Below are 23,543 nucleotides of genomic sequence, written 5' to 3'. Positions count from 1 at the left end.
AAGCAGCCAGATGACTGCCTGCTGATGTGAAAGTCCTTTCCTGTACTCGGGGCAGAGGGAAAGGGAGAAAGGAACATCTGGAAAACTGAGGCCACACAAACATGAGTCACAGAGGCAGTTCGTGCATTTTTATTTGAGTAGCTCAGGCCCCTGAGGACACATTGTCTTGGGGTGAACAGTTGACAAGTCAAGAAAAGCAGAAATGGAAAACAGCATACTATAGAATAAACAGATTAGCAGAGCAATTACTAACCCATCTCATGTTATAAGTAAAAGGGCTTGGATATCTCCTCCCCGCATGTAGCTGTAAGCAATAAAAGAGCAGCTACTCTATGGATAGTTCTTAAACACCAAAGTTGTTTTAAATTACATCAGTTTTAGTAAAGAATAATGTGGACATACTTATGCAATGTAACTTATTCAAGCTTATCCATGTGTAGTGTAGTTTTTTGTATGTGAGAAGAGAAATACCACATGCTGGTATCATTTTCCTTTGTGTTAGTATAACTGTAATCACATGGGGATCTGTATCAGTTAAACAATTTCATTAAAAAGTCATAAAGTCATATTCCTGTCTAAAATAGATTGACTAATAAAAAGGTGCGGAGAACAGACCTGGAAAGTTGTGCAGAGTTATAACATCCAGAGAACTTGTATTTTTATCTATTGTTATTAAACCTGTGGATGATACCGTACAGAGGTCACATTAGGTTTACAGAGATTTGTGAGGGGTTAACAGTTACTTCCTCTACTAAATAATATTAACATAGGATAAAAAACATTTGAAACTGTAGAAATGTCAGAAACCTTTTGGAAAGGTAAATCATGAGTGTAACATTGCCATGTTCCCATATTGACAGGAAAGGATTTACATTGCTAAATCCTATTAATGGAGGTTATTTGCATAAATCTTTTGTGCAAGAGACTAGAAATCATTTATATTATATACATTTTACCAGTGGTGTGTATGTTAAAATACAAATAAAGTCATGTTGTCACTTACAAATGTATATAGTTATGACTCACCACTGTTTACAGTTTCTCCTGTAGAAGTGAAGTCAAGCTTACAGATCTATAAATACTTGGATTCCAGTGGTCCTTCTCATTTATCAGTGTAAACTTCATTAACCACTCACCAGTTCTCAGTCCTTGCATTTCTGGTAAGTTATCATGACTGCTCCACAAAAGCTTTCCAGTATCTTCTACTTCCTTTAGAATTCTAGGATGTGATTTATCATTGCAGTCTGAGGGCTCCATCAACTTTTAATAGTACTAATTGCCTTATTATCCACTCCAATGCAAGAGTAAAACCTTTTGACATTTTACTTCCTTCCCTGAGGAAAGCAAATCCCAGTTCCTGGGATATTACCTTCTGCTGCCTCTGTGATTACTGGGGCGAAGAATTCCTTTAGGCCGTTTGCCTTATCAACCTCATCTGTCACCAGCTTTCCATTCCTGTCTCTCAATGCCCCTGAACACTTTTTATCGTGTGTTACCTGGTGTCTCTTTTTTTTTTCCTTTCCCTTTTTTTTTTGTGATGTCAGTATTTATCAAATATTCTATTCCTTATTTTCTATCAAATATTTGTCTCATCAGGCTCTGTGGTACTTACCTTGGTTCAGTTTAGTATTTTTAAATTAGTTAAGGAGTTTCTATTTAAAAAAAAAAAAATGCTTCTTTATGGTTGTTCTATATTTGAGAATTTACTGCAACATCTTCAAGCAAATCACACGTACACAGATTCCTGTATGTCACCTACCAAAGGAGCTTAATTTTCTAAGAGCAAATATAATATCACAAAAACATTTAGCAGGTCTCTAACCTTTTCAATGCTGATATAATCGATCTGCTTTTAAAATTAAAAGCTGGAATTAATTGCCATACCATATACCATACCATATTTTCCCTGTTCAGTGTGAATAGTAAGAAGAGACCAGTCACAGAAGGCCTTTTTTTATGTATGGTCAGAAATACAAGCACACAAAGCTAACCCCAGAAAAAAGACTGAGGGGCTGAGTGGGAAAGCCCCTCGCAGACCCATAGAAGTGCTGCCTGGAAGGGACATCTGGAGGTCACAGATCCCAGCCTTCTGATTCAAAGCGAGATGGTGACCAGCACTGGCAGGTCAGCCATGCCTCTGCATTGCCAAATATTTTAAACCCCAAGAACAGAGACTCCCCACTCTCTCCTGTCCCAGGGCTGTGCTGCTTCCCTGATGAAAAGGTATTTCCTGCTGTCAGTGTGAAGCCCCCAAGTCACAGCTTGGGGCTGTTGGCCCTTGTTTTACTATCTGCTGCTCCTGAGGTGAGTTTGACCTCATCATCTTTGTAACTTCCCTTAAAATAGCTATAGGCAGCCATTCAACTACCCCTCAGCCTCCTCTCCCCCAGCCTAAACAACCTCGGCACTCCTTGTAGGTCCTTGGCTTTAGGCCCATGATCAACTTTGTTTTTCTCTCAATCCTTTCCAAATTCTCCACATCCCACTTGCACCGAGGGGGGCCAAAGTGGGATGCAGTACTTCAGGTGTGGTCTCACCAGGGCTGAGTACAGACAGGGGGATCATAATTTTCTGTATGTGCAGATCATGATCCTGGTAAGGTATCTCAATATGTGATTTGCTTTATTTGCACTGAGAATGCACAGTTCATTCAGATTCAGTTTGGGATCTACCGTAACCTCCATGCCGTTTCTAGCGTAGCTGCTATTCGGCCAGTTGCTCTACAGAGGTTTAATGAACCCCAGGTAGAGAACTTTGTACTTCTTGTTGGACTCATGAGGTTTCTGTTGGCACAATCCTCAACTTCTCAAATTTGCCTTTGAATTTAAGCTCTTCAGCTCAGCATGCCAAACATCTCTCCTAATTTAGTATCATCCACAGTTTTGTTAAGGGGTTGTATTCTGGCCCACCTAGCAGGTCGCTGATGAAAATACTGAACAATACTAGTGCAGTGGCAATCTCTGAGGTGTCCGCTTGTTACCACTGACAACTGTACCACAAGATGTTGATCGCTGCCCTTTGAGTCTGGCAGTTTGGGCAGTTTTCAGCCTACATAAGAGCCTAAGAGCCCAGTCTGCCAGCCCACACTTCCTCCACTCACTAAGGAGAAATCGGTGGGAGGGAGAGGGATGTCAAAAGTTTTATTGAATCCAAGACATCAACCTTTCTTCTCTTCTCCATATAGTCAGTCATTTCACCAGAGAAAGCAAACAGGTTGGTTAAGAATAATTTGCCCCTGGTAAATGACCTTTTCATCCTTCATATGTTTGGAATTTAAAACATATTTCATAGAATTCATCTCATTTAATCTTAAATAATCACAGATGAGCAAGCCACTTATTGGCCTCTCGTTAGAAACAATGGGTAAAAATGGGCACTTGCAGGGTGAGATTCAGCTAACCCATTGGAGATGTCAATTTTAGAGTAAGGTAAGTTTGCCATAGAAATGCCCATTTCCTTTCACTGATACAAGCAAAGCATAAGGTAACTAGCTTGAGATCCATACACAGACACCTGAATTTCACTTCTGTGTCTTTCCTTTAATTCTTATATATTCTGCAGTCCATAGTTTTCTGATTCTCTACAGACTACTTAGGGAACTCAAAGCCCAGCTAGAGACTCCTATGACAGCATTAAAAGAAAAAAACAAAAAAAACAAAAAAAACCCCCAAAAACGTGTAGCCATGATCTCATCACTTTCAATGCTTGTTCTACCTTTGTTTTCATTCATAAAACTAGTTAGGCAGTTAAGCATAGACTTGACTTTACTTCTTTAAGCAGTTTCAAAAAACAACTCCTGCAGGAGCCAGCATGCAGTCCACCTGGCACAAGGAGCTTGTAAGTTTTTAAGTGAAGTATCATATTATGGAAATAGAAAAAAATATGTATTTTAGAGAGGCAATTGCAGAATATTTTTAACCTTAAAAGACATACACAGTTATAAGAATATTAAGAATATACAATCACCTTATTCTTATTTGTTCCTCTTTATTTTCCCAAACTGAATCTGAAACAGTACTTGGCAACACTTGATTTTCATACTTTCCTTTCATATATCTGTAGGTTTTTCTTATTTTATAAATTCAGTCGGATGAATTTTAGCTTAGATTTCTGTCTGAGCAACATCTAACTATCAAGGCTTTTGGATTTGGCTCCCTGTAGAGGATTTTAAATTTGAAAATAAAAACCTGTATGTTTGGCTGTAGTGAGAGTTTGCCGTTCCTTCAATACATGAGAAAGTAGCATAACCCTTATTTCAAAATTTATACTTCAAGAAAGTAATGTTTAATTAAAAATCACACTAGACACATTGGTTCTTAATTCCCTACGTCTCATGAGTGCATATTGGCAAGCTTATGTAGATAGCCTCTTGTTGCAATGAAAGTTCAAAGCATCTACGCTAAATGGGAATTGTATGGTTCAATACTCATTAATTTCCTTTGTGGATGTTAACGTTTTCTATTAAGTATTTTTAAAATGGACAGTGTACACATTCAGAAATGTTTTTTACAGCTTAAGGCTCTGTGAGCAATTGATTTTTTGGGAGTTCAACAGTTAAACCAGAAGGCCTCATATCAAGGATTAGATGTATAGCAATAGACTCTAGTTCTCAGGTAAGCATCCTATCAAATTGGCAGTAAAATACCCTGGGTGTAATCCTTTTTTCTTTTCCGTTAGAGTAATTCCACTTTGAGTAGTATAGATAACTGTTCAGTGATATGGTGATAATTTAAGGTATACTCTGAGATGAGACTCAAGTTTCTCTCCTCACTCCCATGAAATGTTGAGGTGCATACACAGGACAGAACATGCCAACAGGAGAGACTAAGAGTATCTATTTCATGCCAAAATACATTATGGTTTGGTAGGTAGGAAACTAGATTAGGAAGTGGAAGAAGTTTTTCAGGAATAAGAATTTACTGAATATGATCTCCAGTTTCCTTGAACTCTCTGACCCAGCAACAGTAACTGGCGGGTAGTCCAATAGCTGGATTGGCTTGTGGGATAGTTTTACTCCTCAGCTTCATCCCATTTTCAAGTACTGCATTTCCTCTTTCCTCTTCTTCACAGATTAGCAATACTGTATGCTGTGAAGCTCTTTTTTAGATAATTGTGGGGGAAAAAAAAGGAAGAATATCAACATTCCTCTGGGAGGTAGGAACATGCAGCGAACTGAGAACCTGGGGACACAAAGGTCAGGGAACAAGATAAGAGGGTGACAGAGGCAGAGGACCTCTACTTCGTGAATTTAGGAACTGATCACATCTGCTATGTTGTATTGGTTTATCCAAGTTATAAATTGGATATTCATCCAGCTTGGATCTAGCAGAGTTTCTTGTATAAGCATAACATCATTTGTGCTAGAATTACCTATGCTGTTTCCAGTCCAGCAAGCACAAAAGCCCCTGCCATGTCCCTGCATCACATTCCTCAGCGCTCTGAGCTCCACATGGCCTCTTGGCTTGTTGGGAGGAGGGAGTGGGACGGGACACAAACCCAATCTAGCTTTCACGTTGCACTGTGACAACCTAATATACCTTCATAGAAGCAGCACTGGACACTGTGCAGACTCACCCCACAAATAAAAATCACTAGCTTCAGAATTTACAGATCTTGGTGGGTATCAGCTCTCTCAATGGTCAAGAACCCAGGGCTTGCTTCCAAACCTGCCCCAAATGCCATCTGCCAACTTTTCCGTATGTCCCAGTCTTCTCACTATTAAGTACTAGGACGTCACCACATTGTATTAGACATGCTTCCCCCTCAGACACGGGAAAAACAGCTCTCAAATACAGAGAAGTTGATCGTAACTGTTCTAACATTTGAACTATAGTACAGGTGATGGGAGGAAAGAAATGTCCTACTCTGGTATATTTATGATTCTAATCCCTTTTCTCCCCGCCCCAAGTGCAGTCTCAAGGTGACAGAGACCTGATGATTTTGATGATTAATGCTGCTGTCCAAAATGTTGCCTAGCTCCAGTTGTGCTGAATGTGGTGAGAAACATTCTCTTTCCCCACATATAGACCACGCATGGGTAGCTGCACACTATGAAAATAAGACTGTCAAAGTTTTGATTGTAAAGCTGTTCTTTCATATTCCCACTAATGATTTTAGATGTACAGAAAGGTTAGCAGGAGGTGCTAATCTAGATGCTTCTTCACATTACTGTACGTTAAATATGTAATGAAACACACAGAGGCACCGATTTTAAATTACAACACTGTCTTCTCCTGCCTCCAATTTTGTAGGCACCTTCCCTTCTAAGACTTACGAAATGTGCGGAAATCCAGTCTGTGGAGCTTGTAGGTTCTCCAGAACCTACAATACAGCTGTATTAACTGTAACATTTTCAGTCTGGCTGCTAAAATAAAACAATCTCCTCACATTTAGTCAAAATCTGACCTCTCAACATTCAGTAATAAAACCACACTGATTTTGACCGACCACTCACCTCACTTGAAATTAAAACCTACTGCCTGATGCAGCTTTAACTAGAAAGAAATAATTTCAAAAAATCGATTATCCCATTAAGAATATACAAAATAAATAAATGATTTATTAGCAGTCTCTTCCAAAACTCATTATTCAGTAAGCTTTCAACAGCAGCTTACTACTTTACACGAAGATAGATATATGGCTTGTTTTGTGACTCATTTAGCTGAGTATTCAGTTTTTAGAAGTGACTGGTAACAACTGAAGAAAAAAAAAAAGACAAAAGAAGACATGAGCTTGTACAAGGCAAATATAGGCCAGTCTGACCACAATGATTTCATCATGAACCTCATGAGGCCATATTAGCTATGGCCTGAAATACATGAAGTTGTGTTTCTTGCTTATTTGAGTATACTCTAGCACTCCTGAAATTTCTCCCCATCTTTCCTTTAATAGAGCCTGTTCCTTCATTTCAGTAACACATAATGGAAATGAGTTCCACAGTGCAATCACACAATGTATTACTCCGTGCTTGGTTTGTGTTTTCCACCTTTCAGTTTTCTAAATTTGAATTTCTTCAATTATACGATAAAAAGCACAGAAATGCTGGTTCAGCCTTTCATTGGTTTACCTATTAATGCTGCTTTCTAGTATGTTGCCAAGCTCGAATTGTGCTGAATTTGGTGGGGAACAGTATCTTTTCCACATACAGACCATGCATGAGCTTTCCTTCTTAATTGTCTGCTTTCCAGAATGGATGTTCTCATCTTCACAGAATCACAGAATCAGTAAGGTTGGAAGGGACCTCTGGAGATCATCTAGTCCAACCTCCCCGCTCAGTAGGGTCACCTAGAGCATGTTCGATAGGGTTGCATCCAGGCGGGCCTTGAAGATCTCCAGAGAAGGAGACTCCACCACCTCTCTGGGCAACCTGTGCCAATGCCCCGTCACTCCCACAGTGAAGAAATTCCCCCTCACGGTCAGGCAGAACTTCCTGTGCTTCAATTTCTGCCCATTGCCTCTTGGCCTGTCACACGGGACAACTGAAAAGAGTTTGTCCCCGTCCCCTTGACACCCTCCCTTCAGGTTCTTGTACACACTGATAAGATCCCCCCTCACTGATAAAATCTTTCCCAAAGTGATCTTCTAAGGAATTTTTTTACCAGTCTTTTCACCAATCATCCTTTTCTCTATGCCTGCATTACTTTTTTTGGAGAGGATAATACTAACTTTGAAATCATTCCAAAAAACATCTCACTAGAAACATAGTATTTCTGTTATGCTCCATTTTGTTCTCAGTAATCCCATTATCATTTGCATTCTTTTGACCATAAATTTATAGAGCATTCAGTTGCATACAGTGATACCAAATTTCTATTCTGAGCTGGCAGATAACATCTCAGGTTTTTGCAAAAAAAGCTTCATTTGTCTCAGTATTTTATATTTATCAGTATTTGCTACTCCATCATCAACCCATCCTGTCAGTTCTATCTGTAGTTCCTGATAGCATCCCCTATACTTAACCAACCTAAAGAACAACGTCAAAGAACTCAGCAAATTTTGCTGTCAACAATCATTCTTTTTCTCAAAATTTTAACGCATTGCGTTAGGCCAATCCTAATACGAATCACCAGTGCTCACCTTTTCAATTATACTGTTTCTCCTTCTCTTTTTGTGTCTCAGCCATTTTTAGATCTACCATAACATTATGCTTCTTAGTCTAATGGCTTTAATATATACATATTTAGGCCAATCATTTCATTATTCACTATCTTACTGAGAAATCTTAGATAATGGTAATAGAATAGCAAAGTAACTCTCTTCTGTAGAAACTAGACTTGTAGACTAGTATAAAACAAGGTTGTTTTGTTTTAGTTCTAACTATGAAGCATATTTATAGGTCACATCAGTTTTTTTTTTTTTAAACAGAAAACACATGACAATATGCTTCCCTGAAATCCTTCCACAGAGAGGGTCCTTTTTGAAACGTATGCAGGTTCCTGGTAGTAAGGTGTTCATTTCATTCTTACAGCCCTCCTGAATGCCTGAGTTCATTCCAGTCAGAGCAGGTGACTCTTCAATTATACTTTAAACTCTCAGTTGTACTCAGTAACTCAGACCAAAATCCATCAGCTTCATCTTCATCAGCAGATAAGAGCATGGTGGTCATCTTCTCAATATCCTTTGTCCTGAGTTGTAAGGCAAGGCAATTTTAGCACTTCAGCATTTTCATCCTTCTTTTCTTCTATCCCAGACGACCATGGATTCCCATTTTCAGTAAACTACAACAATTCTGTTTACATAGCTTTAGATATTTACTTTTCAAAAACCATGTTTCAGATGATAACATTTTATTGGCAGTAATTTATGCTCCTTGTTATTTTTAAGTTTAGCTATCCAAAATCTTAGAGTAGGTAACTAAACCCTTAAATCCTGCAGGGATGCGTGACGTGCTTCATGACTTACTCAATTCAGCCAGAAGCATGCATATGAAGTTTACCTACAAAACAGGCCTCTGAAGTCCACAGATGCACTGATCTAAATATATACTAGGCCACTCTGCCAAATGCCTTTCATGTACAGTCCATCTGACGGACATCCATCAGATGTGCTGCACATCAAATGTTCATGTCCGAATAGCAATAGTGATTCATTAGCACCAGATGTACAAGTGAAGAAGTACCCAAGAGAACCTGCATGAGACAGACTCTGTTTCACAATAACTTACTGGTACAGTAAGAAGCAGAGAAATCAGGAGACAGTAAACATCACATTTTCTTGGGTGGGAAGACTATTTCTAAAAGGTTCACAAGTTTGAAAGGAAGAGAAATTCATGGAGTATTTTAGATTCTCAGCTGCTTTTGAATAATCTAGTAACAAGTAACTAAAATGTCCTGAAAAGCTTACTTCAAAATTTCCAGCCTATCCACAGTTATGCCTCCCATGTCCTTTAGAATGTTTCCTGCTTTGATCTGTCAAAAAGATATAAGCAGCAAACAGAGCAGATTAAGATCCATTTGCTTTCCCAGGTTTCAGAGGAAATATGCATTCTTCCAACAAGCTAACTGAAGCCAATTTATATCCTATTACTGACACCTGACACCTTGGACATAAGTCAAATTAAGTCACAACTGGGGGGGGGGGGGGGGAGCATGTAGAGCAGCAGTAGAGGTAAATACCAAAGTGAGTATCATTTCCAGCTAAAATGGACTGCAAGAGCAGCCTTCAGTTCATTTAAGGTACATTGTACTAACATGCTATGAAACACTACAAAGTACTAGCACGTGCAAAACACAAACTTCAACACTTCATTTTACCATCTGCTGAAGTCTGAAATGTGCTCCATGGATTACTGGGTGTAAAACAATTAAGCATCAAACCTTTGTGAAATCTGCATTTGCAATAGTTATCTGTTTACTACAGCTGTATCAATGGGTTTAAGTACAACTGCACATTTGGGAAAAACAACATACGTACATTTCCTTAGGATACAAATATCACAAATATCTTGGCAAATACCTCCATGCTTGTATGTTAAAAAATGAGACTCTTATTCACTAATGTACATAAAGGCCAGACTCAAAGTTGATTTTCACCTTTAATGAGCTCATGATTCTTCGTTATTTAATACTCTGTAAAAAGGTATTACAGATTTATAGATTACTGCAGTGACTTCTAAGGAACATGGCCAACCATGAGGCTGAAATTACAGTATCATATACATTATACAGTCATTGCTACTATATACTACAGCATGAAGAAAATACTTTTAAAATAAAAATTTAATTGAAAAAACATAGAAATGGAGCTTTCCTTCTTATAATATGGTTACTTATCTATATTCCAAGAATGACATTTTAAAAATGCTAGATCTTGAATAGTCATAAATAAAAGGAGTAACGATGAAGATGACACAGTTTTGCCCAGAAATGCTATAATGAGCACACTGCACAGTTTTTCAGCAAATCCTAGTTTTGCCAAGCTTCAAAAGGCAAAAGCCTAAAATGTAAAAGCTTTCAAACTGTCTAGCTAGTCCATTCGTCTTGCTCTGCAGGGCCCAGCGACCCACACTGCTTTAAGACAGTGCGTCACTGCAACTGTTCTTTGCTGATGTCAAAGCCATCAGGAAGAGACAATCCAGGTCCTTAAGATGCAAGGCCTAACAAAAAGCCTCCAACAAATCCACTGGACACCACGATGTTCTGTTTGATGAATTCTGTTGACTGAGAAGAAAAACAATTTGTAAAAAAACCCATGTCTACTGAATGTTACTGACTATAACATTCAATACTTATCACAATTTTCTGAAAAAGGAACACCAAAACTATTGGAGGAGAAACAATGCGTTTAAAAACATGTAAAGTTAGGAGTCTGAGGCAACTGCTAGAGCCAGTGGAGAGTAAATCAACTCTCAGCCATCTTCAACAATACAGTTAACAGGAACTGTTGTCGTAATTCTGCATCAATACCACTCTGATTTTTTTTTTAAAAAAAGTAATACATACTCCTTTGGCAAAAAAACTCAAACTAAAAATGAAATCATTATCATCATTTCAATTTTAACCACATGAAAAAAAATGCAAAAAGTAGTAGTTCTTAGAAGACTACAGCATTGGAAAAAAGATAGTTCTTTACAAGCCAGCTTCCTAATAACTTAGTCCAACAAAAATGCCTCTATATGACAACTTTTGTATATATTTCATGAAGTAGTTACACAGGGTGTAACATCTGTTACATCAAACGTGCATCTCTACCATAATGTGGCAGACATTTTGTAAATCTTTTTCTTCAAACACTTCAGTTTACATACCAGTACAAAATTGGGGGGGGGGGGGGGCGGAGACGGGGAAGGTAACTTGAAAAAAAAATCTGTCCTATCCCACCCATTTCCACAGAGAAACAGAACAGGTTAAGCTATTTGGGGTACCAAAGAAGTTAGAAAACAATCTTTCCAAAGTCTCTGCTTCAAATTAATTTTAAAATATGCTAGTATTTTGAAATATAACTAAAGATAATTCTCAGCAACCTAACTGTAACTCCATACAGGTTAAATCACAGATAGTGAATTGTTAATTTCAGAACATTAGTTTAGTCTGCAGCACATTTCAACTGATGCTTCAGAGTAACAAAGTATGCAAAAAAAAAAAAAAAAAAACAGGCTACACATTTAGCCATCCTTTTTTTTTTAAAAAAAAAAAAATGATGAAAAGAATGTCCTCAAATGACAGAATGAAATGGCCTCAGTGACACGTGGATCAGTATCACAGACTCGCCCTTTTCAATCTAGTATGTAACTGTCAGATTCTGAAGACTGACATTCTTCTAATGGTATAAAAATGAGGTAAAAAAAATATAAATTCACAATTCTAGTTACAAAGGGATTATAGCTTCTTTCAAAAAAGAAAGGTCAATCTTTTCTAGTCAAGTAGTTTTGTGATCAGAAGACTAAGAAGATTTGGTTTTTATCTTTGTAGCAACTATGTTTTAACCACAATACTCTTAACCTTTTACCCTGTCATGAGCTTACTGGCTTTCTCACTAGTCAAGAGTCTAAAAACTAACTGGAAAGCCAGCTGTAGTCTCTAAGCTGTATACTGCACAGATCAGCTGTAAAAGCGCAGTAACTTTGAAATTTGCACGTGATCTGGTAGAAGTGAACAAAATACAAAGTTAAATGAACAAAACAGACTACAAACTGATAAAGAGTCAATATTGTGGAAATTTCCATTCAGCTTTAAAGCCACATAGTATCATAGTAAATGCATCCAACTTTAGATCTTTTTTCTGAAAGGAAGCAGGAAAAGCAGGAATATAATCAGAGGTAGAATGAGAAAGAAATGCCACAGATGGATGTTAATTTGGCAATCTGAATACAGCAAAAAGGCGGTGGGCTGTTCTTCAGAAAAATCTAGCTTTTAATAGAATATACAGTCAGCAGACTATTTCTGACACTCTCCTATTGTAATCAGTTATGGTTCCTAAGTTTTGCACTGCATGTTGCAGCTAATCATCACCTGTAGTGGAAGGTTAGAAACCGTAGCTAGTAGAAAACAGCTTATCAGCTTAGACTTACCTCTTCAATTAGAGTATTGATTTCAGGGGCTGCCTTATTTGCACGCTTTTTAAGCTGTTTTTTTGCTTTGTTTACATCTTTTTCAACTCTCTTCCAGTCAACTTGTACATATCCACTATGACTAGCAATCTAGAAAGATAAAGAGTGTTTAACACAATTGTAGTTAATATTTTAAGAGTCAAAATATAGTATCTTAACACCTACTAAGTTTCTTAAAATGTTTATTTTTTGTATTAGAGACATATGGAAAGATAGAATGCTCCAATTACAAGTATAATGGGCACTACACTTCAAGCACTAAAGTCTTCCACAGTAGCAATTATAATTACAACAAGCAATAGCTAAGTTCAGTAGACTTACTAATTTCATCACTTCTCTACTTTGTATTTTATAGAAGCTTTAACTAAATACATTTATTCCTTAAGTATTTACTGTTATTTTATTTATAGAAAGTGGAAAGAGAAAAAGCACATTAATAGGAACAACTATGAAAAAAAATGTTTTATTTTATCTTCTTTCAGGATCATGGAATTCTCAGTTGTGTCAGGACATTCCAGGCTCATCAGAACCTTCCACAGAAATACTGAAAAACATTATTTTGTCTTTTATCATTAAAACTGTCCAACAAATGAAGTATTTGATACAACCGAATTCTCATACATTTTCTACAAAACAAAGCCAGTAAGTAGAAAAATAACATGACCTATTTAGAGTAGAACTCCTGTAATATTAGAAAAATGGATATGTTTTGGAGATTGTTCATACCCATTTAAATCAAACTCCCAAATGCTTCAACAACATCCATAAGACTTTTAGCACAATTAATCCATCATCCCAACACTTTGCCTTATTTTTTTCCAGGATAAAATCTTAGTAAGACAAGTAAGATATTTTGTTACTTGACCCATGTGGTCAGTCTCACCAATTGCCTTAAGACAATTAACAAAAGAAATACATACTTAAGTGCTTATAAGATTTCGGCTAACAAAAGATATTCAAGGCAATTTACTGCAACTTCAGAGAATGAGTGAAAACAAACAATTCATTAAATGGAAAAGATCACAGAAATTTAACAGAGAGAAAAACTATAAGGATAACCAGTAATTTTATTTGATAGCACAAATAAATATAGGTCATTAACTTTACAACTAAGTGATTTTCATAAAAAAATCAGTTTATGAAGAATGAACTTTCTCAGATCATTCTTAAAGTTTGTCAAATTTATGTAATTTATGTAAGAACACTCTATGTAAATGGTACAAATTGTAAATAAAATTCACAGTCAGTCAAGTTTTGTGGAACAGATCTTTAAGCATACCATTTAATAGGTTTGACGCAAAAGGGAATCTTCCACATCACTTATAGTCAGTGACTGCGACTTTTCATATAGCTTTTTTTAATTAAAAAAAATAAAATCAGACTAGCTAATTTGTTTGGTATCAGTAACAATAATTAAGAAACATATTTTACCATAAATTAGAATTCCATGATCCTTAAAGGAACTAAAATGAAACAAGTGTCAGACAAATTTTGCATGAATTTGAAACAAAGTTCCTGAAAGACCAGATGTGCATGAAGTTACATGTTAGTTTTTATCTTTACACAAGATTAAAAAAAAATTTTTGATGGAAAATAAAAATTGTACTGGATAAATGAAATATCAACTTCTCAAATGTTATAAGCTCCTTTACGTCTCACCTCAGAAGGCAACAAATTCATTGACTTTTCCTGTCTAATGCAAACCCATTAGTCTATGCACGCACTGATGGTAGGTGGAGATAGCCAATTAAGGAGTTTCTGTGCAGCATGAAAACATGAAACAAGTTTTAAAGCTGTACTGGTTACATATCCAGTCACTAATGACATACTAGGAAAAAAATGATATATGTTGGAGTAATATTTATTTTATGAATTTATCAAGACTAACACTCAAATTTCAAAAAGGCCTGAGTGTTGGATTGGTGTCTTCTAACTCAAAGGACTAAAATCTAAATATGGACATTTACACTAAGTTCAACACAATGTAAAAAATGTTAATGTGTTTGCTTGCTTGAAATTTGAAATAATAAAAAAAATGACCAAATGAACTTGAAAAGAAGTATTTCACTAAGACCAGTCAAATTTAGCTGGAAATGTTTCAGTTACCCGTATAGTGCAAGGATGAGACAGCAGTTTTCAATTAAGCTCTGTTTAGCCCTCCAACAGTTACAACTTACAGTTGTAGAAAAAAACAGTTTACCCAGCAAAAGTTACCCTATATTTCTCCATGAACTTAGTAGCCAAAATATTAAGTTCTGCTTTTGAGCTTTTTTTATACACATACAAAATAAGCAATAAAGGACAATGTTTGAAAATAAAATATAAAATAGAGGAAAAAACCTGTACTTCACTGCAGTGATACTTGGAACCAATGACCCATCAACTTTGGTCACAGTCCTACACAACTTCATACATAAGCAAAGAAACAGACCCAAAGTCAAATGTCAGTGAGATAAAATCTGCAATTTTTACACTCCAATAAAACATTAAAAAATTCTTACCTTATGTTTAAGGTTGCTTACAACAGTAAATTCATATAAACAAAAATCTTTAAAATTCATTAATATTTTTAAACCTAGCTCCTAAAAGAACAGAGATAAATTGAAATAATAATACTCCATTATCCTTTCCATACTTATAATGTGACCTACATGACTCTTCAAGAATATATATGTCACATATTCCATTAATAAACTATTTTGGCTCAAGATCTCTATGAACTGTTGAAAAAATTAAATTAATTAAAAAAAATGCAACTAAAACAATGCATCAATACAGGATTACTAACAATATTTGTATCTTTCTCTACAGTAATCAAAGAAAACAGAACGGAAGACCTCAGTCAGGGACTGACACTAGAAAGGCATACAAATACACTGTTATTATTGAACATTGTTAAGAGAATGCAAAAAGCATATACAGTAAAAAGGGACAAAAGAGTTTTAATTTCCTCAAAAGCAAAATTTGTCCCACACTAAAACAGTCCAAACAAGCACTGAAGTTACATGAACGCTCACTCTGTTCAGCTGCTTAAACATCATACAAAAGTAAAGTATACTTCTAAGTATTTTCTGGTATTTGATTATGCAGCAATCTCTACCTCACTAGACCAGTTACCAAAACAAGATCTCACAAATCTCTAACTTCAACGTACAAAGAAGGAACTAAGAAATGATGCTATTTGTTAATTTATTTATTTTTTAAGAGTCCAACTCTAGAGGCTCTATCCTCAACCACCATATTTTGGCACAGCTCCACGTAACCTGTGAAACTACTCCAGTTTACAAAAGTGGAGAACCAATGCTCCTCCATATGAAGTAAAAGCCTGCCAGAAATAGAGCACTTCTTTAAAAGGTAAGCTTCCAACTATCATTTGTTTTGGCTATTCCACTGAATAGTCCCTCAAAGTCACACACATCTGTCAAGTGGTATATTCAACACAAAAGTGGAATATAATCCTCTTTTTTTGCATTAACCTCCTCACCAACAAAGCTTGTTGCTCTCTCCCCACTTCACTGAGGTGTGACACCATCATCATGACGTGGTATCACGGTTAACAACAACCCCCTGTACTACAAACAGCCAAGGATATCTTACTGTTTATTTTGCTTCCTGTATTGTTTTCAAAGATTTTTTTAAGTTAGAAAATAATTTAATGAAGAGTTGAACTGAAGAGTTAAACTAAATCTATCTACTGTACATTGAATGGAATGAAGCAAAATATACTAGTGAAAGCACAAATAGCTAAACGAAAAAAAATAATTTTATGATTAAATAATAGTTAACACAAAATGGAGAAAGCTGCAATTTGTCTGTTGTCTGAGGAACAAAAAAGCAATGAAAGCATCATCAAGAAAGACAGGAGTTTAAAAAGCAGAGAGAACAGACATTGATTAAGAACAATTGTTTTATAGTAATTCATTATAACAGAACCATATTCAGTTCATACCTCCCTGCTCTTTAGGATCTCACTAGACTGTGTGCTATGAACTGAAAGCTATGCAAGGATTTAGGTTAATATTTACTTTGAGAAATGAGTATTTTCTTTAATATATTGCATGGGTATTGGCCTTATACTAACATGCTAGAAAAATTACATCTCTTTCAATAAAAAAAAGGATGCTTAATCAAATTAAGCTATTGAAAACATTCAGCATATAAGATAGGATAAAATGGAATAACAAAATCTTGATTTAGAAAAACAAAGCAAATCCCTTAATGCAATTTTTATTTTCTTCGTACTGAGACTTTTTTTTCCTTAATCTGTATTAAGACTGAAAATTTTCTAGATCATTTATGAGAATTTGAGAAATCTTTCTGCTCCTTGTACAAACTGACACTCCAAAATACATTGCTTCTGATTTACTACCAGATTTCTTGAAACAAAGTCATTGCATGCTGAAGAAAAATGTATTTTTAAAATTTCAGTTCCTATGATCTTGCCTTCTGTTATCCTATTCTTTGTTTTAGCAAGTAACTACAATATCAATAATGCAAAAAGGAATACAAATGAAATCTGCAAATTCAGAAAAATTTATACATAAAAAGGAAGTTTCTAGCCATGCTGAAATGGTACTCTGCCCACTGAGGGGAAGCGTCAAACATGTATTCATAAGGAAATTAAAATCATAACATGTGATCTTTAAATGAAAAAAAATTAAAGACTACGGAAATGTAATTATACTGTACAATTTAGGTCTCAGCTTTAAAATGCAAAACATTTTGAATTAAAATGAAAGACCAAGGCATTTACTTCACTCCCTTTCAACAGAATCTGATCTTACTCATTTACAGATACAGATAACTCAAAATATGCAATTTATTTTTCCTCTTATATGATACTCCTTTTCAGATACACTGTAAATGAGACCAACTGGGAAAACAGATACTCAAAACACATATCAAATTATTTTATGAAAAGGAAAGCTCCCCAAACTTCACAGCTCAAAGATACTGCATAGATAATGTATTAAGTAATTTCTATTCACCACTGTCTACAGGTCTTAGTTTCAACCTTCTTGTAGGCAATATTCTATCTACTGCCAATAGTTGTTGGCCACTGTTCTGCACACTCTTCGATGATTTACTCAGTCGTATTTAGATGAGAATTTTCATTAAAAGAATTAAGGCCATTAGCATGCTCAGGAAGACAGATTCTGATCTTTAAGTCTTCTAGACGAAAAGCATTTAAACACTAAAACATGATGAGTACTTTCAAGACCCACTGGCTAGATATATAAAGATTTAAATCTCCATGATCCAGAAATGTACACGTGCTTAAGAATTTCAGGGTATGCAAATTGATTCATTTGCTGGCATAGCGCATTTTGCCAAAAATTTACATTTGCATGATTCTAAACCATTTCAAATTCAATATCCGTATTATCCCTATGTTTAGATAGAAGCCCAATAATTAGTGATTTCCAAGAGATTTAAAGAGGTCATCAATGCACAAAAGGGAAGTGGAAAGAAAACTACTACTTTGAAGAGTCATATCAAAATGATTCCTCTTTGACTCTCTACATTCATGCCGCTTTGAATAATTCAGAGTAAAATAGGCTTAATACCTCTTGAAAACAACTCAAGACAAACAGTTCCAAGAACACACAATCTCACAAATAACTGCTGCAGTTCAGTGATATGTTTAACAAGGGTTCTAGAGGTCTTAAGAAATTTCTGCAGAGAAGATAATGATGAAGGAATTAAGAGTACACACAACTGTGTGATATTGTGATCCATTACACAGCAGCACACATAGGTACTATATAAAACATCCCGACTGATGGTTGACTGTAACAGCCATTACCATCAGGAACAAGTAAAAGTGAGACAGGTTTTTCAGAAACATCCAGGGCCATGTTGACAAGATTAAAAAATTATCTTAAATGCCATCTCAAAAAAACTGGTATAGTTTTTGAATGAACCTAAGTAGGCACCGCTACTTCCTCTAGAAAGATTTGAGGAAAAATGACAAGCCCACAAATACTAAGACATAGAGAATGCCAGTAAAGGAATTACAAATTACTTGGTGACCTACAGAAAGGTAAAAGTTCTCCTGCACTTAAGTCTCTTACTTCAATCTAGTTTGAGAGCTTTTTGAAAATGCACACTCCCCTAACCACACTATTTGATGAAAAATGTAAATGGTCACAGTAGATGACACCACTGAAATCCAGTTGAATAGAGGAATGCAATGAAGGTATCGTAAGTCAGTAAAGATTCAGAGGCTCAATGGATATAACTAGTAAAGACAGCACAGGGAGAAAGGGGAAGAGCACAGTTTCATAATGGGACCAAAGCAAGTGTTCCAAGCAACTGCCAAAGCAGCCTATTTCTCTGAAGGCACTGATACAATTCTCAAACTATTTCAGATAAAAACAGATTAAATTCCTTGATCTTTCTAATCACAGATTTACAGGCAGTTCATCTATTCTGGCAATACCAAATCACATACAGTATCTCAGTTTCTGCACAAAGGCTTCTTTTGTCTTATTACAAACTACTTAACAGACTTGAGCAGATTCCGATTTGCCACTGATCTTTTTTTGTGTGTGTGTCTTTTGCACACAATATTCCAGTAGAAATCAGTAAGACTTTGACTGATAAGACCACAAAGATCAAATAGATAGAAAACCTTCCTATTTTAGTTTTACCTAGCAGCTGAGTTTTTCCTATTGTTTAAATAAGTAACATTTTCCAACTTATAAAGTGTGAAATTCTACATACTTGAAATTCTACATACTTGAAGCAGAAGAAAGCCACCACCTACTGCAGTTGCTGCAAGCTTTCCGACTTTCTGGAACAAAAATCCCGCACACCTTAGGAGAACAAAACAAACAAAAAACCCAGTCCAGTGAAGTTATCTGCCGAACAATGCCACACACCAGAATTCCCAATGATAATTATTACTACTAAGTTTTTGGTTTAATAAAGAGTTTCATTTCACATTTTAAAATTAATGCAAACAATGTTTAATAAATAACCTCTAATGCAAGATGACATGAATAATAGTTAGCAGTTCATGGCTGTCTGATGGCCCCTTTAAAGTAAGCTTGGGGGCTCCAGGTTTTGTCTATACATACAAGCTATATGCTGTTATTAATAAAGCACATTAATAAAGCACAATACAATAATACAAAAGAGCCAATATAATTCTAACTACTCCCAAGTGGGAGGGGAATGTCTTAGACCACCATTTATAGTAACTACACAACCCAAAATTTAACTACTTCAGGTAAAAAAAAAGAAGTTACATTCCCACCAAAAGAAGGGGGAAAAAATCCTCTATGTGTGGACATGACTCTGGTCTATTTTTAACAGAAGGCAGTAATTGTGAATTTAATTTCTTACTAGTAGTCTCCCAACACTCCCACATCAAATAGAGGGCAGCATTTATTGATATCACAGAGCAATCTGGGCAGGAAGGGACCTCGGTAGGTCCAGTCCCTTGCCCAAAACAGGTCCAACTTCAAAGTCAGATCCAACCTCTAAGCTAAATCAGGTTGCTTAGGGTCCTGCTCAGGCAAGTGTTGAGTATCTCCAAGGATGACAGTTCAGTAATTTCCCTGGGCACCTGTTCTGGTGTCCAACTCTCCCCTCCCCACACACACATACACTGTGAATTTTTTTCTTCTTATATATGAATAGTGATATAAATAAAAGACACACACACATAGATATAATATACAGTTTCCAGATCTTTCAATAAGCCACCTTTAGGGATGGCAGATTCTCATTATTTATTCTCTAGAAGTATCTGAGTTTATGTATATGCACCTAACCTTCTATAAATAACTTTAAGGCTATGAAAACAAGTAAAAAATGAGGTTGTAAGCTAAATATGTAGTCCCCAAAGTTGTACTGAGCCTGTACATGACAATTTCACTGTTAGTCTGTTTCACTTTCTACTTCTCGCCTGATGCTATTTTAAATGGTGTACTACCATAATGTTTTGCGTTTTTCACTGAACTCAAAATGTCTGAAGTACTGGAATAGACAAATACCAGTCGAATACCTTTGCCTTGATATAACTGACAAGACTGTGGCCATACTTTGCAATTTAAGTTCTCATTTTTACTGTCTATCACCATAAATTATTTTAAGGTAACTCCATTGTGGATACATTGGGGTATCTCTCTTCAGTTAACAGGACAGCAGCGCATTAAATTGTTCAAAATTGCTCCCATTTAATTAAGAGAAACAAAGTGTCTCTATAAAATGGGTCTCTTTTTAGTTAAAAGTGTATGGTCACATATTTTTTCTTCATTTCTTTAAGAACTATAGAATTTCTATGAAATACATCGTAGCTGTAGTACTATAACTAGGTCTTTAGATCTATATCAGTAAAGAAATATGCTCCTCCATACAAACAAAAATTATATGCAGTAATTTTCCATTTATTCCCTGAATTTTTATTGTTCTGATATTTATCATAATAACTGGTAGGAGTTCTCTTTTGCAATAGGTATGTTTTATCAATACTACAAAAGACTTTAGAATGATGAGTCAGAGTAATGAATTAAGAAATTGTTCACATACAAATAAGTCTTATTCAGTGAAAAAGGAAATATTATTAGAGAAGAAAAGATACATTTATGTTTCAAATAGCCTTGGAAAGAGACCTTTTAAGAACAGTGAAACATCTGGCACAGCTATGAAAAGTGATGTTCTCTCACCAGCCAGTTACTCCGCCCATTACAATCTGCGTAGCTACAGAGTATTTTTCTACAATTGGTCCCGAATTCCGGCCAAATACACGATTCCACCAATGGTGACGCCTGGCGTATTCTGTTAAATCCAATACTTCATAAGAATCATCATCACTTTCGTGCTCTTAAAAAGAAAAAAAAAATCTTCAGTTATAGAGTAAGCCAGCCAGCTATGTAAAAAACAAGCAGATTAACAGGACCATATTTGGTATTGGCTGTCCAATGGCTTAAATTGCATCCTATAAGCTACCTATGGTCCAGCAGTTGATCAAACGAAGAAAGCATTTTAAATTTGCTGCCATGAGGCATTACAATCTTAATGCTGAGAAAGAGAAGACTGCAGGGAAGGTGTAAGCTACAAAATCTGAGTGGCATGGCAAAGGTGAATAGGAATTTCTTACATCTTCAAGTGCAGCAATTAAGAAGCATTAAACTAAACTAGTAGGTAGCCAGTTCAAAACAAAGTATCTTTCCCCCCCTCCCCCACCCAGTGAAATTCTGGTTAATCTGTGGAACTGCTTACTGCAAGATGCTGTAGATACCAATAACTGATGTGGACTCCATTTTTTTTTTTTTTAAGACAAATAAAATGAAAAAAAAATCCACCAAAAGCTGTTAAACAAAGAGGCAACAGTTGTGGCTAGTGAGTTCCTGAGCTGAAAAATCATTAGAAACATTCTAAGGAAGTATCACTACATGCGTACCCTGTAGTCTTTCTTAGCTCATTCTGCAGCCGACGGCTGTCAGAGACAGGATGTTGGGCTTTGATTTGACACAGTACAGTTGGTCTTGTGGTCTTAAGCAACGTGAAACAAGTCTAACTTAAGAGAAAGAACATGCATCTTTTCTACACCGACAAAAGTTTTGAAATATTATAAAGACTGGAGATATAAGCATTTCATTATGATTTAACTTCCCCAAAGTATGGGTAAAAGGATAGAGATTGCAAGACATACACACACAGGTATAAATACTGCCATTTTATTATCACCTAAGTGTTCTTTGATACTAAAACGTAAGTTCCCCAAATAGCCGTAATACTATGAAGCTGGTTTTGTTCTCTCTTTTTCAACTTTGATGTATCAGTTGCAAATAGCTCACCTTCTGCAAATGGATAAGAACATAAAACTGTGATCATTTTGTAGACCTTTACTCATGTTAATTCTGTCCCTAAACTTTCAACCCCAAACTTGCAGGAATACAACACGCTGTGTGGCCAATAGTAACACTTGAGCGTTTTCTGCTGATACGGAATATACCCTTCCTTGCATGACACTTTTACGCTTACCCATCATGCCAATATAATTGTACCTACAGAAAATAAAAAGGGGTTCACTGGACATACCAGGTGAACATATTATTACATATTTAGGCCTCTACACGTTAAAGACGCAGAGATGAGGCCAGGGAAACCATCCCCAGTTTCCACTATGAACCTCGAAAAACCCAGTCCCACAGCCTTCCAGGCCTCCGGCCGAGCCCCCTGGCACCGGGCCCCAGCACCCACCGACTCCCGCCTTCCCACCGCTCCGCGGCTCCTCCGGGGTTTTAAGGCGCCAGGGGCCGAGGCGACACCCGCCACCAGGCCTCGCCCACCAGCCCCTGCGACATCGCCGCGCAGCGACGGCGGCCGCTCAACCCCGGGCCGCGACGCCCGGGAGAGGGGAAGGGGGTGGGGGGCGGCGGCGCCCCCCCGGGCCGGGCGGGGCCGGGCCAGGGGCGGAGCCGCCGCGCGGGCCGCCCCCCCTCCGCCCCCCGCACCGGGCGCGCGGCGGGGGAGGGGCGAGCGCGGGGGAGGGGCAGCGCCCCGCTGCCTGCCCTCCCCCCGCCCGGGCCGCGGCGCGGGGGCGCGACGGGGGCGAGGCCGCGCCGCGAGGAGGTGAGGGGCAGTCCACCGCGCTGCCTCCGCTTCCCGCTACGGGGAGAGGACGGGGCGCGTCGCCCTGGAGGCGCCCGAGCCCACGCGGAGCTCACTGACCTGAGGCGGTGCGGGGCCGCCGCGCCGCCATGTTTGAGGGTGTTGACAGCGGAGCCGGGCCTGGAGCTGCGCCGCTCCGCCCCCAGACGGCCGCTCTGCGCCGCCAGCGGCCGCTCCGCTCTATGCTCTCCCCCAGCCGCGGCACCGCCCCCTCTGCGGCCGCGCAGTGGCAGGGCGCATGCGCCCGCCATGTTTCCCCTTCCCCGCCACGAGAGCGAGGAGAGGCGGTGGGGGGGTGTGACGTCATGGGGCAGCGGTTTCCCCCTCCTCCCCCCACCGGCGCCCCGGAGGGTCGTGGGCGCTGTAGTTC

At 37.6% G+C, this 23,543-nt stretch overlaps 1 protein-coding gene across 1 annotated transcript; it reads right to left on the bottom strand.

The window, feature by feature from the left end:
* Positions 1-10,020: 10,020 nt before the first annotated feature.
* On the bottom strand, positions 10,021-23,313 carry FUNDC1 (FUN14 domain containing 1). Its single transcript, XM_062573878.1, has 5 exons — positions 23,234-23,313; positions 21,223-21,379; positions 19,290-19,365; positions 12,509-12,637; positions 10,021-10,658 (listed from the first exon to the last, which is right to left on the bottom strand). Exons 1-5 carry the CDS (start codon positions 23,262-23,264, stop codon positions 10,581-10,583), a joined length of 471 nt encoding a protein of 156 aa, XP_062429862.1. The 5' UTR covers positions 23,265-23,313; the 3' UTR covers positions 10,021-10,580.
* Between the last annotated feature and the right edge of the window lie 230 nt (positions 23,314-23,543).

This window comes from Rhea pennata, chromosome 1, assembly GCF_028389875.1.
Source record: "Rhea pennata isolate bPtePen1 chromosome 1, bPtePen1.pri, whole genome shotgun sequence".
NCBI lineage: Eukaryota > Metazoa > Chordata > Aves > Rheiformes > Rheidae > Rhea > Rhea pennata.
This window is presented reverse-complemented; position numbering and strand designations above follow the sequence as displayed.